This window comes from Austrofundulus limnaeus, unplaced genomic scaffold, assembly GCF_001266775.1.
Source record: "Austrofundulus limnaeus strain Quisiro unplaced genomic scaffold, Austrofundulus_limnaeus-1.0 Scaffold94, whole genome shotgun sequence".
Lineage (NCBI taxonomy): Eukaryota > Metazoa > Chordata > Actinopteri > Cyprinodontiformes > Rivulidae > Austrofundulus > Austrofundulus limnaeus.
The window spans coordinates 591,509-610,165 of NW_013952496.1; the positions used below are offsets into that span (position 1 = coordinate 591,509).

The following is an 18,657-nucleotide window of genomic DNA, read 5'->3' on the forward strand; positions in this document are numbered from 1 at the left end:
TCATTCTTTTAGATATAAATTTACATTTTAAACAACATCCTAACTTGTTCAGAATTGTGGGTTATTATCAAGTACTTGAAAAAAAATAACTACCATAAGTAAAAGTAAAAATATCTTAACAGAAAATGAATGTGGTAAAAATAAACTTGACTGATGAGAAAAGTACTTGAGTAAGTCACAAAACAGTCCACAAAAATCGAAAAAGTAAAACTAAAAGTACTTTTACACTCTCTAAGAAATAAACTGTTGAATTTGCTGAACCAATTTGAGTAAATTGTAGCAATATATACATTTTCTTTATGCGTTAGAAAATATGCATATTGCCTGTGATTTAGTGGAACCAGTTGACATGACTTGGTTGAGTCAACACTTCGTTTGTTAGAGTGCAGAAACAACTCCTGTCATGATGAGTTCAAACATATTTAATTTTGTAACAAGTAACTTTGTGTTAAATTTTAAAGTAAAGGCTTAAAAGTATCATTTTTAGGTTTTAAATGTAACAAAATAAAAGTAAAAAACAATTTAATTTAAAAAATACTTCATAAAATTACAAATCAAAGCAAATGTACTTAGTTACTATAAACCTCTGGTTATTATCCAAGTTATATCTCATATTGTTTTCCCGAACAGGTTTCTTTATTGTCTCTCTTGCATGAAGAACACAGGAGCTCATTAGACACTGAAGCCAGAGCAAATCCAAGTAACTGATTGATTTAATCCTCAGGAGATAAAATACTTGGTTTACTCAAGTGTAGTATAAAATCCCATCACATCAAATTCACAAGGATGCTGCTTTTTCTGTACTAAACACTCGACCTGTGGTCATGCGAGCGAGCTGATGAGACTTTTGGAAACCGTACTCCGCACAGTACGTCACAGATTTTTCATCATGACAACTCAATATGTGAAAGACATTGTCCCCTCTAGTTTAGTTAATAAAAGCACCCTCTGCTGTCTCAGACACTCCATCTCCTACATAATGGAGCTTCAGTTATCAGGATGTGAATGTCCTGTATCGGGGAAAATTAATCTCTGGTGACCAGACTGCATGATGAGATGTGTGAATAATTCACAGCTTCTTGTTTATCTGACCTTGAATAGTTTTTTTCTTTTGTGCGTGTGTGTGTGTGTGTTTGTGTTTTTGTGTGTCTCATTAGTTGGGAAGTGCTGCGTTTCTTGCTGTCAAACCTGCGCTGGTGGATGGAGGAGTACCGTTTTGATGGCTTCAGATTTGACGGCATTACCTCGATGCTGTACCATCATCATGGGATCGGTAAGACTTGGAGCCAACAGCTCTGTCTGTGCCTCAGACGTATCAGGGTTGGGGGTGAATTTGGATGTTGTTTAAATGGTGGATTCAGTCTATTCTGTGATTAAGGAACCTATTTGTTTTAAACGTTTTTTTTAAGTTGGAAATAAATGTGAAAAACACAACTCTATCAAAATGAGAACAAGAAGAAACCTTGTAAATTAATTCCATTAGACCCCTGAATTAAAATCCAGCATTTGTTAATTAGCATAATAACAAGCTGTTAAGAGGTGTGAAATTTGTCTAAAAGATGAAGCGCAAACGGTACCAGTTAGAAAAATAAAATAAAATAAAAATCTGATCAGTTAGAAAGTTTCGGTGGAAATCAGGATGACTGTTTACTGTGTGTGGGTGTTTGAACCCTCAGGCACAGGCTTCTCTGGAGACTACAGCGAATACTTTGGCCTACACGTGGATGAGGACTCTTTGGTGTACCTGATGCTTGCCAATCATATTCTCCATACTCTTTATCCTGACTGCATCACTGTTGCGGAGGTAAAAAAAATAAATAAATAAAAAAACTCCACTGCATGCATACTCAGCATCTGCTTTGCAGTTTCACCGCCCTCAGCTTTTTATTAACGAAAAGCACTTGTTACTCAGGCACAGCTTACACATTTATTTTTTGCTGTAATTAAAAGTCAGTGTAAAAAAAACAGAGAGAATCTGTGGGTTTTGACTTAAAATTTGCAAGTCAAAATTTATAATAAAAATTTACCATACAAACTGTGCATTTGTGACATACCAATAAGTGATGATGAGGCTTCTCTGCAGGACGTGTCGGGAATGCCTGCTCTCTGCAGGAAAGTGGAGGAGGGAGGACTCGGCTTTGACTATCGACTGGCCATGGCAATTCCTGACAAATGGATTCAGGTAAAGTGACTTTCTGAAAACTTTACATCTGGTTAGGACTCTTGTTTTTACAAATTACAGCGGGTAAAATAAGTATTGAACACGTCAACATTTTTCTCAGTAAATATATTACTAGAGGTGCTAATGACATGAAATTTTCACCAGATGTTGGTAACAACCCAAGTGATCCATACATACAAAGAAATCAAACCATAAATGTCCAGAAATGAAGTTATTTGTAATAATGTGGAATGGCACAGGGAAAAAGTATTGAACACACTTACTGAAATTTATCTAATACTTTGTACAAAAGCCTTTGTTGTCAATGACAGCTTCAAGACGCCTCCTGTATGGAGAAACTAGTGGCATGCATTGCTCAGGTGTGATTTTGGCCCATTCTTCCACACAAACAGTCTTCAAATCTTGAAGGTTTCGTGGACCTCTTCTATGAACTCTGATCTTTAGTTCTTTCCATAGATTTTCTGTTGGATTCAGGTCAGGTGATTGGCTGGGCCATTCCAGCAGCTTTAGTTTCTTTCTCTGAAACCAACTGAGAGTTTCCTTGGCTTTGTGTTTGGGCTCATTGTCTTGCTGAAATGTCCAGCCACGTTTCATCTTCATCATCCTGGTAGATGGAAGCAGATTTTTATCAAGAATGTCTCTGTACATTTTTCCACTCATCCTTCCTTCAATTATTTGAAGTTTGCCAGTACCATATGCTGAAAAACAGCCCCACACCATGATGTTCCCACCTCCAAACTTCACTGTTGGTATGGTGTTTTAGGGCTGATGGGCAGTGCCATTTGACCTCCAAACATGATGTGTATTCTGGCATCCAAACAGTTCAATGTTAGTCTCATCTGACCAGATTATATTCTCCCAGTATTACACAGGCTTGTTTAAATGTTGTGCAGCAAACTTTAAAGGAGCTTCAACATGCTGTTTCTTCAGCAGTGGAGTCTTGCGTGGTGAGCGTGCATACAGGCCATGGTGGTTCAGTGCATTACTTATTGTTTTCTTTGAAACAAACGTACCTGCTAATTCCAGGTCTTTCTGAAGCTCTCCACAAGTGGTCCTTGGCTCTTGGACAACTCTTCTGATAATTCTTTTCACTCCTCTGTCAGAAATCTTGTGAGGAGCACCTGGTCGTGGTCGGTTTATGGTGAAATAATGTTCTTTCCACTTCTGAATTATGGCCCCAACAGTGCTCACTGGAACCTTCAGAAGTTTAGACATTCTTCTGTAACCGATGCCATCATTATGCTTTGCAACAAAAAGGTTGTGAAGATCTTGAGAGAGCTCTTTACTTTTACCCATCATCAGATGGTTCTTGTGTGATACCTGGCCATCATTTGGGACTGAACCAGCTGATATTAACTTGCACTGAGAAGGGGCAGGCTTGCTTTCTAATTACTGAGAGAATTCAGCTGGTGTCTTGGCTTTCCATGCCTTTTTACACCTCCCTTTCTTCATGTGTTCAATACTTTTTCCCTGTGCCATTCCACATTATTACAAATAACTTCATTTCTGGACATTTATGGTTTGATTTCTTTGTATGTATGGATCACTTGGGTTGTTACCRACATCTGGTGAAAATTTCATGTCATTAGCACCTCTAGTAATATATTTACTGAGAAAAATGTTGACGTGTTAAATACTTATTTTACCCGCTGTATATACAAAATAGACCCTTGGGGAAAAAAATAGCAGAGAAATATTGTATCCTTTCAAACCTCATACATGTTCTATTTTCTTAAAAATCTACAAATGCAATATAAGAATAAAATATAATAAATAAAATGATCACCATCTCTGCCTAATGTTTGTAGTGATGAATTTGTGTTATTTATCTCAAGGATTAGATAATATAAACATATTTTATTTTTCTTTTTTTCTTCTATGGAAATAAATGTTATCTAGTCAAAGCAATGTCATACAGACCAGTCAAAAATAATTATCTACTTAAAAAAAGAAAATTTTTATGTGTGATATAAAGATTTTTTTCTTGTTTGATTTGAAATGACCTTCTTTTGATTATTTATGTATTTTTTTAAATCAGTGAGGCCTGCAGGCACAAGAGTATTAAATGTTTTTCTCTCTCTATCTAAAGCAGTGCTCGTTTCCTTTTTCTCTTCTATAATTCTACCTGCTGAGAACTAGGTAGAGACATTATTTACCCTGCAGAGACAGAGCTAGGAATAAGTGAGTGAAGTAACATAATTATTAGAAAATAAAAGCATTTGAATTATACATCCAGTATGGTCCTATTTTCTTTGATCAMCAATTTCTCTTTGTGCAGGGATTTATATTTTATGTGAACAGAAACACAGATAAGATTTAATTAGTTTTAGCACAAAGGTCATTTAGTTTTTGATTCGCGCCGAATATTTCTTTTGACGGAGCTTTGAATGAGCAGACCGCCACCTTTACATTTAATGGTGTTCAGTAATCATTCTAATGCATCTTTATGCGGCTTTGGGGCAGAGAATCATTTTCAGTGTTTAGTCAGATTGTGTGACCATCATCCAGTCAGATGATCTGAAAAAGAATCAAAATGCTGGTTTGGAACAAAACCCACAATTTTGCAGATACATTTCCCCTACAAGGGAAGTAAAGTAAATGTTGATTCTGTGGAAGAATTTTAACAAAACTTCATTTTTTTTGATATGTCAGTTTTTTTATTTATTTTTTATGTCAGGTTTTTACAAATTTTACAAATGGCGAGCTAAAATCTAGTGTGGTAGTAACCGACAGTCATCCCCAGCATATACTCTGAGTGCTAACTGATCGCATCAGATCTGTTTTTAAAGGAGACATATCTTGCTTTTAAATCACTTAGTTGGGTCGAAATAAAGTGGAACTGCAGTGCTTTGGTCTGATTTTCTCCTTATTGTAACTCCACAAGCCCCTCTTTCACCTCTTTTCTGAGGCAGATCAACTCGTTTTGAGGCTGTCTCAAACAGTATAAAGATATCTGCGCAGGACAAGTAGAGACGAAATGCAACTCTCCTGCACTACTAGAGTCTCCAAGTACACAACAAAATGCATTTAACAGCTAAAAAATTGAATTTTGCATAAAGCTTTGCCAACAGTACAATCAACTCTGGTAGCAAAATGTCTCAATAACTACTGGATGAATTTTAATGAAAATTGAAAAAAATATTCAATGGATCTATGTCCATCTGATTAGCTTTTCTATTCAACTTCTTTTAAGATGGCTGCTACAGCTAAATGACCTTAGCAAACACAAAAAATGGCTGTAATTTGGCTAATTTCACAGATTATTCAATAGTTTGTCATGTATTTGCTGAACACATTCTGAGTCATATCTCAGCTTGCATGATCTTAAGTTATTATATGGCATCACCCATAACATACAGTAATTTACAAGGCTTGCCCAAAATGGCTATACCCCCATTCTTTCTCAGCATAATATGATTTTAGTATAAAACTCTTTCACATAAAGCAGCGAGTTAATTTTATATGTTTTGGATGAGATGAGATCTTTTTCTGCCTAAGTCTGACAGTTAAAACCAAAATATTCAGCAGGAAAATAATACTTCCTTTCACCAATGACAACAGCCAAATGTGATAAGAATATTTAGCAATGTGTTCCCACTCAGCAGTTCATCTGTCTGCATGGGGAGATCGTGGGCACCAAGCATTCAAAAATCCTCCACAACAACCGATGAAGCACCCTTTAGCCCAACACTTCAGTCCAAACTGCCACTGAGAAAGCTCTTAATAGCCCACAATGGGAAAACATGGTTCAGTCATCAGATTCGTAACTCTGCGATGCTGAAGCCAAACGGCACTGGGAGAGAATGCATGCATGCCCTGCCTTCATCCAGACACGAGGAGTTTATCTGGAAGTTTCTCCGACACGAGCTGAGCAGCCGTCAGAAAGTTTGTGTTTTCTCAAAGCCCCGTTCTGATAAAAAAGCGCCAACCGTTTATTGTCGGTACACAACTGTGTGTTTTTATGGAATCACCAAATATTACTTTAGAAAACAAATTTGTAGGAACACAGGCAGACAGCAGGTTATCTCTAGGGATGTGTCTGCATGGGTTCGGCTTCTGGATAAACGTGGATTGTTTCTCTGTGTTTGTTTTGAGCACGTAGAGGCCTTTTTATACATTTGAAGGAAAATGCTGTTTGCAGAATACCTGACGAGGGTGGCTGTTGTAGGTTGTAAAGCATCTTTTAGGAACCAGTTTTTACAGTTAAAATGTAAATAAAAATGGATAGATATGCAAATCTCATAAACTCACATTTTATTCACAAAGGAGACAAAGTAAACGTATCAGATGTTAAAACTAAGAAATTGTACAATTTGTCGATTAAAAAAAACAAAGTAATTTTTATTTACATTGCACTCCAAAAAGGTTTGAACTTAGCAACAGTCTAACATCCGAGTTCTGAGAAAACCAGGGTCCTCGTGCAAAGACTCACATTCATTTATTACTGATATGTGGATTACGGTCAAATCAAGAAAACAACTTCTGCACAAATAAATCCAGATGAATTAAACTATGTGTACGCCAGAATCCAAGCATATTTTGCCGCTCACAATCAGCTTGGACGTGAGCACACACGAGATACCTCCTCTGACATGCCTTCTTTTAAATATGTTGAAAATGGCTGAGCCAGTAACAAAACAAACAAGACGTATTAACTATGAATAGCAAACAAAGTAGAACACGTGTCAAACTCTAGGCCAGCAGGTGACTCCCGTTTGGCCCTCAAAGCACCCCCCCCACCCCCAAATAATAAATAAATAAATAAAATTATCATATATTACCATAAATATATGAAAATTGTTTTTATATCATGTTAAACTTAAAATTTATGATTCAAAAGGTGAAAAATAATACTAGTCCTCCCCCTGAGCTGTTGGCTTTAAGTAACTGAGCAATTTTGTTGGTTAGCACAGTATTTTTTATTAAAAATACTGTAATAATGTCTCAAAATAAGATGCTTTAAAGCCAGCATTGACCATAAACTACATCTCCCATAATGCATGCTGATTATGCATTGGAATTCCCCGTTGAAAAGTGGGAGAGCTCAGAATTCAAGATATCAGTTTCTCACCTCAACTCATCAGTGAGTTAAACTCTTACTTTTATGTTTACTAGCCTTTCTGTATTATTAATGTCACATTTAGTCAGTCGTGCATGTAGTTCTCTTCGGTGTTTATAAGAGGACATGTTAAAACGCTGTTTCCAGGCAGGAAAAACCATGTAGAGCTTGGTGAGTGTTTGTTAGCAGCGCTCAGCCGTGACAAGGAACGTGACGTTTCTTGTTTAGTTGAAGTTAAACTTAAAAAGGTCAAAGTTAATTACAACCTCTAACAAATATAGGTTTATGAAATTTGTACATCATTCCATTTTTTTATTTACAATTTTCACATTGTCCCGACTCTTTTTGGACCGGGATTGTATATTTACTCACATTTTGGAGCGAAAGTACAACAGATTTGTGACCTCGGCACAGCGTGCATCATCTGGTTTTCTTGTGTTTCTCAATGGGGGGAAGTCGATGCATCATTAATCAAGTGTGTCTCTCACAGCAGTTGGTTTTACTCCATAGTGGGGCTGCAAGGAGGAGAAAAGAAGGTTAGCGAGGCGCAGTCCAAGACTTGACCTTCCTCTGTGGTACCGACACTAGCCGGGCAGCCGACAAAGCTGCACCTCAGAGGTTTCACCGGATTATCCCAAGACCCCCTCTAGAAACACTGTTGCTTCTCCTTGTCAAAAAACAAAATCTTGCTTGCAATGCAGTATTTGTTCAGATACCAGAGTTGCATATTTTTAATTAAAATCGTTGCCTCCCCCGAAGAGACTTGGTGCTTGAGGGAGAGCAAGTGAGCAGCGAAATTCCTCTCTGTGTGCGCAGGGAAGCATTCACATGAACATGGCTTGGTCTAGTCAGTGAAGTGCATTCAGGGGCTAGCCTTGCCTCTCCTCGCAGAGTGTCAATTAGGGAGGGATTTGAATGGACTGAAGTGGAGCCTCCAGTGAGGTGTGTGTTGCAGAAAAGGAGAGCTGAAGCGGGGAGGGCAGGCATGCAGGAGGAGAGACGGGGAGAAACAGAAGGAAAGAGAAACACAGAGCAACAGAGCTGTGAGCTTATTTATAGATTCACATGTGTGCACGAGTGAATCTCCCTCAGTTCCTCGGCTGGGGCCTCACGCTGCGTTTTGTCCTCAGTGTGACTGATTGATATGACTCATTTACTGGCTGCAGAAAGCTGTTAGGACCAACAGACTGTGAAAAATTAAGATATCCTAATGAGAGGACCAGATAAGGCGCACGGCACAAGTTTGGATGATTCGATCTGATTATGACCATAAAATGCTGTCACCCCTAATGGATAATGTTACAAAGCCCTCTAATTTAACAAGCACCCTTCCCTCAAGCTACAATAGATTGAGATGTAATTGAAACAATTAGAGGCAGAGGAGAAAGAGGATTCCGTGGTAGGGGCTTGGATATGAGAGGTTGATGCGAAGCGTTCTCCGGTGTTCCTCTGCTTCGCTCCGCTGTTCAACTCGAACGACCTCTGAGTCAATTGTCTCAATTTTAGCTTCTGTTCCTCCATTTATTTTAATTGAATGAAAATATCAGTCTGAACAGCTCTCTCCTTATTAGTTTCTGGGCGAGGGGGGCGAAAAAAATCCATTTCTGCTCTGCGTTACTTTGCTCTGTCCATCATGCCAGAAACGCTTTCAATTAACATGACTTAATAAAATTCCGGCTGCCGGCGAGCAATGATGGACCTCTGCTTGTTTATGTAAACATGCCGGCGGCTTTATCGCTAGCCTTTTTTTTTAAGGCCGTTCACTCGTTTTGACCTGCTCTGCTGGTGGCAAGATCCGCTTGTTTGCTTTTTAACAGCGGCAGCGTTTTCAGATTTGTCCTGCTTAATTACACTTGGAGGCCACCTCTGTTTGGTGTTAACTGGTTTTTCTTAGCGAGGCTCTTTCTGGGGGGGAAAAAAACCCACGACTTGACCCGAAGAGCGCATTTCAGCCGAGTGAAGCGTTACTATCGAGATGTTGCTTAATTCAGTTGTGAAAACATAAAGATGCGTGGACTGTAAATTGATTCGCAGGACTGCGCAGCGCACACCACCCTTTGGTCTTTTCCTCACCTCGGGAAGTCGAAGCGCTTTTTCAATCGCGCGTCGAGCTGAAGCCGCAGATGCCGGATGCTCGGGTCAGCCGCACAAAATGTAAAACAAGAGCTTTAAACGAAACTCATCTGTGCCATTTAGGTTCTATCAAGCACCATGCGAGAGGCTCTTGAATCAGTGGAGAGATGACCTCATCCTGCACTGCAAGACTTTTTTTCCTTTTTTTATTTTATTTCTGGCTCTTTCTAATTAATCCGGGCACTCTGGTTGGCTCCTGACAGCAGGCTTTTAAAGTAAGATTTGTGCACTGCTCATTATCATTGATGAAGTGGAGTGTCAGCAGTGCCACGGAGCTCGGCTGGCCGGGGCTGATGCGGGTGAGCTGGTGTTAGAGGAGTCGTCAACCCATTTACTTCTGTCTCTGCTTCGACAGTCCCACTCCCGGATTAATTGCTCCCAGACCACTTTTTGTGGTTGAATTGAATTGTAATGATTCATAAGGAAGTGTAAAATGTCTGATTGTATGTGGATGTTGGAGGCAGCCCGGCTGATCTCTGGGGTGCTCTCTGTAGATTCACTTGTTTAGTTTTATATTGAAGCCAGGAGAGGGAAGGGAGAAGTCTTGAGAGGGTTTATTATTTTCAGCTAATGTTCCATTTTAAGTTCGTCCACTGAAGTGAAATTCATTTTGACTGGGTTAAAGCTGCATATTGTGATCCTTCGAGCAAGTTACCCATGGTAACAATTCTATTACCCTCTGTGAGATTACAAGTTTTAATGCCATAACCAAATAACTATGATTGTCATGTTTGGAACTGTATCCAGGGACCATTGCGTAACAAAAACTCTTGTGATTTGTTTACTTACTTCACTACTTTGATGGACTTGGTATAGAAAAACTGGAGGAATAGTAAATGGCCTGAACTTGTGAAGCATTTCAAGTTGAAGAACTCCAAACTGTTATAAGGTCCCCCACATACTACGTACATGCAAGTGTACTTCGCTTCGAGCAGGGATCAGTTTTTTACGACCGCCGTGTCACAGAATAAATTGCCCGTCGAGTTCACGTGGAACTCTTTAGGATGCGACACCAAGAAGATAAAGTTGATAATCGACCTCAATTGTGGGCAAAATGCGGTGAAATTTTGAAAAGTGTCTCACAAAGGAGGTTAGAAAACAAAAACTTTGATACATCCAATGAAGGATTAAAAGGACTTTCAGAGAGCAATGAATTTGTGGGAGGAAATGTCTCAAATCGTGGGTATGGTAACGTTTTCTCTTTTGTTGTTTTGAAAGCTATAATGCGAGCTATCTCTCCATCCTCGTCCTTGACGCCATGACTAAATTGCGAGAAATTAGGGTATTTGTCAGGCGATCAGTAGGCTCGAGTATGAAATCTCAAACGTCCACAGACAATATGCACAGAGTTTGAGCGGCTCACAGACTGTACACGGTACGCCCGAGTATGTGGGGGCTTTACATTACACTCATTCACACGTCCATATACACATTCACACACTGACGGTGGTAAGCTACACTGTAGCCACAGCTACCGGCCTTGCTAACCAATTCTGAATAATAACTAAAACAAAGATAAAATAAATAGATTTGGTAAACTTCTTCAACAAAATCCATAATAAGTACCAAGGATGTGTTTCTCTCCCTGTTCAGAATAACTAATTAAATTGTTTTGTAGAGTCTCTGTAACCCAACCTCAATCTAACCATTATGATTGATTAAGGAGAACCTTTTTAACTGTTAACTTATGTAAGCTGAAACTTCTTCTAAACTGATGCCCTCCCTTGCAGTACTCATTTATGACCTGCAGGATTGAAAGATTCCTGGAGGTCTTGTATTCAAAATGTCTACTGCATGTTAATGGTTTTTAAATAGGAAACAAAAAGAGTTTATAAATGTGTTTCTACTTAATAAAATAATTCTAAAACAAGAATTCTTGTTCATTTTTGGTGTAGAACATCCAAGAGTGCCATGGAAAAAATGTTTGCCCACCTTTACACGGTTTACTTCCATTTTTATTTTGTTTTTTGTCACACTTAAATATTTCATCACCAGTTATTACAAGCATCAAGGGTGGCACTACCAATTATTAGGTTTAGTGGTTAATTGCTTTGTTGATTTAGTTAGTCCCCCCCACTCGTACCCCCCAAAGTAATAACACTTATTTGATGATCTGAAGCGTGTAAGTGTAACTAAAAAGCAAACGCATAAGAGAGCAAATAATTTGTCTCATAACTGTTTTGATTCTTCCATTTTAAACATGTTTAGGAAATGTTTAATATAAAAATCTATTTTCCCATCCCAGTAGATAAGGCTCCCATCACCCTCCTGATCAATAATGATGTCAGTCTTAAACCGAACAGTTTTCCTCTAAAGCTCAGCTTGAGGATTTGAGTGTGTGTCAAGGTCACGAGGCGTTAACGCGCTGAGATTTTCGTGGCACATGTAGATGATAAGTGCCTCGCTGAAGTGCCAATAGCAATGACTGTGGTGACACAAAGCAAAGGTGAGGAAAATTGAATGTGAACAGATGGCGATATAGAACATTATAGCTTTTATTCAGGTGGACCAGTCAGTTCATCTCAGACATATTGATCGGCACAATTTACTCTCTTTACTCAGAGGATTATGGCTCTGTAGAGCAATATAAAGGTTTCCTGACATGTCAATCAGCTGTCACTGCCAATTTCACAGAGCAGACTTCAGCCTGTCTGTGAAATGGGTTTGCCAACTCACCCACCAGTCAGGCAAGCTGGATGTCAATTACCATGGGTTCTTGGAGGACAACCCCTCCTTTTATTATTTTTATACTGATTCCGTAGCTCCGCAGCCTCGCTCATGTTTATTGAATTATCTTTGTGCTTACTGCAGTCACATTGTTCTCACAGTCCCCTGCTTTTCGTTTTTGTGTAAAGCACATGTTGATTTTGGGTTACTTATTACAGTAATGTTTTTGAAGATGTGCTTTGGGTGACCCTCCCTGTCTCTTTCTGACTTCTGGCTTCATTGGCAGTGAGTGTGCGTGTTGGCAGTCTGGCGCTGTGGCATTGGATTTATTGTTGAATCCTTCCGTTTGGATGAGAGGTTCTGACCTTGCCCATCTTAGGCCGGGAGAGCTGATGCCTTACTACCCATGGGCTGTAGTGCAGTTATTAAAAACTCCATTACCACCATTTATAGGTAGACATAACTCACAGGGCGGATATAGAGATGTCAAAACAGAGATTGATCTCAGAAAAGAGTGTAACCCAGAGAAAACTTGGAAAAGGTAGAAAGACTGCCAGAACTGAAATGCTGAGCTGGATGCATCAGTCAGAGGCTGAAGAGATCTCTCAGCTGTACATCTATCATGCACATTTTCAATAAGCCCTCTCTGTCATTGCGTAGATCCTGAAGGAGTTAAAGGATGAGGACTGGGACATGGGCAATATTGTCTACACGTTGACCAACAGGCGTTACGGAGAGAAGTGCATAGCATATGCAGAAAGTCATGATCAGGTACACGTTTGCTCCTTTTAAAGTGCAAATTCAGCGTTTTCTCTGCTGCGATGAATGAATTATGACACATTTCCAGGCTCTAGTTGGTGATAAGACCCTGGCCTTCTGGCTAATGGACAAAGAAATGTACACCAACATGAGCACCTTGATTCCCCTGTCACCTATCATCGACCGTGGAATGCAGCTGCATAAGATGATCCGCCTCCTCACTCATGGTCTGGGTGGAGAGGGCTATCTGAACTTCATAGGTGAGTCATTGCCAGAGTTGTAAAGTAACTAAGTACAAATACTTCTTTACTGTGCTTAAGTAGAATTTTGGGGTATTTGTACTTTACTTGAGTAATTATTTTTCAGCCTACTTTTTACTTCTTACATTTTCACACAATTATCTGTACTTTTTACTTCTTTCAAAAGACAAGAAAGTCGTTAATTTCATTTTTGCTTGTTTTCATTCCAGCTTGTTATTGTAAAACAAATACTATCCATATAAGTTGTGCCTCCTATAAAGTGAATTTAATTGTGGTTGAAATAGAAGTATAAATATATAAAATTCTGATACCAAATTAGTTTGTACACAAACAAATCATGTCACACTCCAGCAGGACATAATCATTAAAATAAAAGGACTGTACTTAAAAAGTATTTGTATTTCTTGAATTATATTATGACATTTGGCTGCAGCTCTCAGATAGATTTTCATTTTGGGGAAAAGTTTTGAGCAGCCTTGTTATATGTATATAAACTGAAACAGCTGGACTAGTGCATCCTAAATTTAACATAAATTAATTATTTTAATAGGATATAGTCATTTCAGCATTTTTTCCTAATACATGTTGTTACAGAAAATCTAACTGCTCATTTTAAATCAATACTTTTACTTTTAATACTTATGTACAAAAAATATCAGATACTTTAAGACTTTTACTCAAGTAATATTCCTAAAGGAGACTTTAACTTTTACCAAAGTAAGTTTTTGGTAAGATACTTGTATTTTTACTCAAGTATCACTTTGTTGTACTTTATACAACACTGGTCATTGCAGTAACAGAATTTAGCACTAAAAAGATGCAAACGAATTCTTAATACATGTGTGAAGCACTTTTTGTTTAATACACTGCAACTAATTTTATTTGCATTTTTGTGATCGCTAAAAGGTTAAATGTGTTTGCCTGTGTCTGTTTGTTTGTTCGGACCATTAAGAAAAATTCTCATGAAGGAGTGGATGGATTTTAATCAAAGTCTAAGAAAGTGATTATTAGATGGACACCTTTTGGATTCAACCCCATTCAAGATGGCTGCCACAGCTAACTGATCTTAGCAGGCACAAAAAGGGCTTTAATTCAGCCAATTTTAAAGATACGAGTTATTCCCAAGGCATTGGCTGTGTCTAAATTCAGGGGCTGCATCCTTTGACTTTGAAGGCCGATTACATCACAGTGATGTGCCAAAGGCTGTTCAAATTCAAAGGCTCCTCTAATTGCAGCCCACAAATTTGAATTTGGACACGCCCATTGTCTAAGGCAGTGTTTCCCAAAGTTGGGGTCGGGACCCAAAGTGGGGTCCCGAAACATCAAGGTGGGGTCCTGACAAGATTTTCTGAATTAATTACATTTTTGCCTTAGTTGTTACAAAGGAGTGAGGTTAGTGTATTTAAAATGGATAAATGTAGTATAAAAAATATTGTTACTATGCCCATGTTTTGTTGACCTGATACAAATGTTTATCATCCAAAAAACAGCTGGGGGCACAGGTCTCGGCTGCTGTTATTTTATGGGTCAAAAAATGAAAGGTTTGGGAACCACTGCACTTTGGTTCCCAAAGTTGGGCTTGGGACCCAATTATGGGTCATGAAGCACCTTGGATAATCTCCAGAAATCAATTTAAAGGGTAATAAACTAATTGCTGATGTAATATTTTCCCTATAACTATTACAAAAACTCAAAAAAAGTATAAACAAGTATTTATATTTGTGTACAAGCTGTTTAGATTGTCAAAAGGCCTGTGTTTTTAGGGTTATTAACAAAGTTTGTGTACTCAGACCAATAATATTTGGGGTCACAAGTTTTTGCCATGGTTATTTTGTGGGTCAGAAGAAAAAAAGTTTGGGAACCACTGGTCTAAAGATTATCTGATTGCATGAAATCAGTTATTAAAACTTTGCCGTTACCTGTTGCAGTCAACTTTGTTTGTTAGCAAAATTCTTCATGAAACATTTTCATAAAGCAGTCAATGGATGTAAATCCGCATCTGATGAAATTTTAGAATTGCCCCAATTCAAGATGGCCACCATAGCTAAGCATCCCAGATAGCTTTCATTCTCCTAATGGATCCACTTTCCAGTCATTGAGACACACCCCATCTGAACTGAGGCACGACTGCAACGTCCTGTTCAAGATGATAAAAGGATCAATAAATACGTGCAGTCGGAAGCTGAGCTCGTCTTGAAAGGAGTGTGCCGCTTCACATGTTTTATTGTAAATGTGGTTTATGAAGGTGATCCACAGCATTTTAGCTCCACCTGCTGACTCGGCTCTCCGGTCAAACTCTGACTTTAAACAATCAAAATGTTTCTGTCTGCCTGACTCCCAGTATCACTCAGTGTTCATCGGGACGGTGAGCGTTACTCTAAGTATTTCTGCTAAGTGAGTCGATATGCGTGCGTGTGAAGGGGGGAGGTGGGAGAAGCACAATCAAAACAGCTTTTCTCGGCGGACAGTCATAACTGGACAGCTTTAATGATTAGAATGTCAGTGAATTGACCCCATGTGGGTAGCTGAAGGACAGTTGATAGTAATTATATCTGATTCTCTGGCTAAAGCGTAGCTGAAAGGCGTTTTTCTGCTGCACTCTTGGTGCTTTCACTCCCCCACGGATTTCTTTGCTGTGTTCGTTTTGCAACCAGTCATTACAGCTCAGGAATTATGCAGAGATGATGAGTGGAAAACAATTTCTTAAATGTTGAATGATAATAATGTCATTCAGTCGACTTGGTTTTTGTAAAAAAGAAAAAGAAAGAAAGAAAATAGTTTGTACTCTTGCAACCTAATGTCAGGACAACCAGAATACACTTATTCATATTCTGATGACACGTGTCTACAAACATCTGTTTTTAAGAGTAAAAGAGATTTTGAGTCAAGTTTCTGAGGTTTGAGTTTGGTTTTGTTCTGCATAAAACCCTGCATTCTCTGTATCGGTCTTTTTGTGCTGCTGTGTTATTCAGTGAGATAATCACATTTTCATAAGAGGATGCTTAAATTTGATTACCAGTAAACATATTGCTTTAAGCTTATATTGACTTGAAACAACTAAGATGTTGTTTATGATTTCTGTATGTTTTTTTAAATTAAATTCAAGCTTTAGCTCATCTCAGGAAATAAAGTTAATCACATTTAGAGGAATCATGTTTATTCTGCCTAGTATGCCATCCAGTGGACACAGCACCTGTTATTTTTTTTCTCTTTGTTTAAAATCCTTATCCTAATGTTTCTAAAATAAAGGGTCATGTTCTAAAAGTTAACTATTTTTTATTCCACTTTCCAAAGCAGCCTTAAAATTATACTTCCATTCTGGGAAATAAGATGCTCAGCTGTAAAGTGCAGCCATTTTTTTTTTGTTTAAAAAAATATAATAAAAAATAATGCTGCTGTTCTAATAAGAGGAAAGACGGAGAATCTATTTTATAGAAAAACAGCTGAAAATGCTCAAATTCTTCCCACATTCACCAGCTTTAGGACACTTGGTAAGAAACAGAGAAATACTTAAGTAAAAAAAATCAAGTAAATATGAGATGACTTGCCATGTCAATAGATCAATGATGGCAGAGTCATTTAGCCAGTTCTAAGCAAGAGCAAATTGTTTGAGCAAGCAAATCAATTTGAAGTGCCTAGCCCAGAAAAACCCATTTATTTACTTACCAACAGCAAGCACTACAGAACAAGAGGACGAGGGGAGCGTGCACTTTTGGGTGCCGTTAGATGAATACTGTAAAGGATGTTGGAGCGTCAATGACATCAAAGCGCCCAGTGGCGTGGCATTAATGAAATGCTTCAGTGGGTTTATCATTGCGTCTGCAGGGACAAAATGGAAGTGCTCACACTTCCTGACTTTCAGGGCTCGCAGAGACTTAAGATAACCTTGGAGGCTTACAGCTGAAATCTCAGACAGGAAACTTCTCCCGCCTCTTTGCATTCACAGAACGCTACAATGCAGGAGGCGGCCTTGGACAGTGAAATGAAAACCAGCACAACCCATACATTTTAAATGCATGATCTCACAAAGGCCTAAATCTACTCTCTGATTTGTGGGTTTGGCTGCTTTATTGTGCCAGTCTCACCATTGTTGGTGGAACTGTAATTCTTATTTAAAGTTCAAACAGGATGTGGGTGTACACATTAACCTAGTAACAAGAAATCAATCCTAAAAGTCCAAAGAATCATTGCAGCAAGTCTGGATCACCTTTTTTTGTCTTTTTGCACAGCATCTAAAACCTTTAGTGACTCCTGCCCTTCTTACCTGTGATTCCATCATTGATCTCCTTTTACCAGAGTCCCTTCAATGGAAAACACATTGATCCTTGACTCCTTCTTGTGCTGCTAATTACTGAGGGGACTGTGTCACTGTCAGGCTGTTAACTGATGCAGGGCTGTGTAGACAAGTAATAGGATGTGCCAACTGAAAATGTGTCCAACATTACCTTGTGTAAACATAGGTGGCCCTCCCATTAATCACGTTTTATTGGAGTTACCACAAATTAAATGTGCTGAAGATCAGTCTCAGCTTATACCACACCAGATTTTAGCTCAGTGTCTATCATATTAGCTGAGCTTTAACCTTTTTTTGTTTGCTAACGTTGCTCAACTTTGGAGGCCACCTTGAATTGGGTTAACTCTAAGTTACAGCCGATTATTTTTTTGTTTTATTAAAATTTATTGACCAATTCATAACAAACTTTGCTTATGCTAGAGACAAGCAAACACACACGCACACATGTTTGTTCTTCTATCCTCGTGGGGGATTTTGCATTGACTTCCATTCATTAACCAGTCATTTCTATAGCTTAACCCTGACCATTTACCCTAAACTAACCTCACAGGTACATACCTGACCTAAAATACTGACCTCAAATCTAAACTAAATTCACACGTTAGTCCTAAACCGAACCCCTGACCCACTAATGGTATTTCCACCGATGGAGACTGGGCTTTCGTTCCCATAAGGAACATGGGGTCCATACCAGGTTGTGTACCAGTAAAATGGTCAAAAATCATCCCACGAGGTAGAAAAAACAGGCACACATACATTTGTTCCTTTATGCTTTTGCAGAGTTTGCATTGACTTGCATGATTTTCTAAAACCTATTCCTGTCTCCTTACCCTAACCACAACCAAAACATAATTCGTACCTTATCCCCAAACCCTAACCCCTGACCCAAAAATGTTTTTTCCCATTGAGTGGACCAGGCAAATGTCCACGACTAAATGTCCTCGTAAGCATAGTATAATGTCAAAAATGTCCACACACACACACGTTTGTTTCTTGACCCCGTGGGGACCTTCCATTGACTTCCATTCATGTTTTTTAGACTTTATAGACTAACCCTGACCATATACTCTAAAATTAACCTCACAGAAACTTACCTGACCCTAAAACTAACCTAAACCTTGGTCCTAAACCTAACCCCACACCTGTAACATGCATTTGGACCCGTGGGGACCTGACATTGGTCCCCACGATTCACTACGGTCCCCACCTGGCTGCTTTTTTTTGTAAAAAATACCCCACGTTGTAGGAAACACCCACCCCCACACACACACACACACACACACACACACACACACACACACAC

General features: G+C 38.8%; 1 protein-coding gene across 1 annotated transcript in view; it reads left to right on the forward strand.

Moving 5' to 3' along the window:
• The window catches only part of gbe1b (glucan (1,4-alpha-), branching enzyme 1b), a 123,430-nt gene that overhangs the window by 52,766 nt on the left and 52,007 nt on the right, over positions 1-18,657 (forward strand). The window contains exons 8-12 of the mRNA XM_014012748.1: positions 1,158-1,273; positions 1,677-1,804; positions 2,084-2,182; positions 12,702-12,812; positions 12,889-13,060. Coding sequence (XP_013868202.1) covers positions 1,158-1,273; positions 1,677-1,804; positions 2,084-2,182; positions 12,702-12,812; positions 12,889-13,060 — 626 coding nt within the window. The remainder of the gene's footprint in view (positions 1-1,157; positions 1,274-1,676; positions 1,805-2,083; positions 2,183-12,701; positions 12,813-12,888; positions 13,061-18,657) is intronic.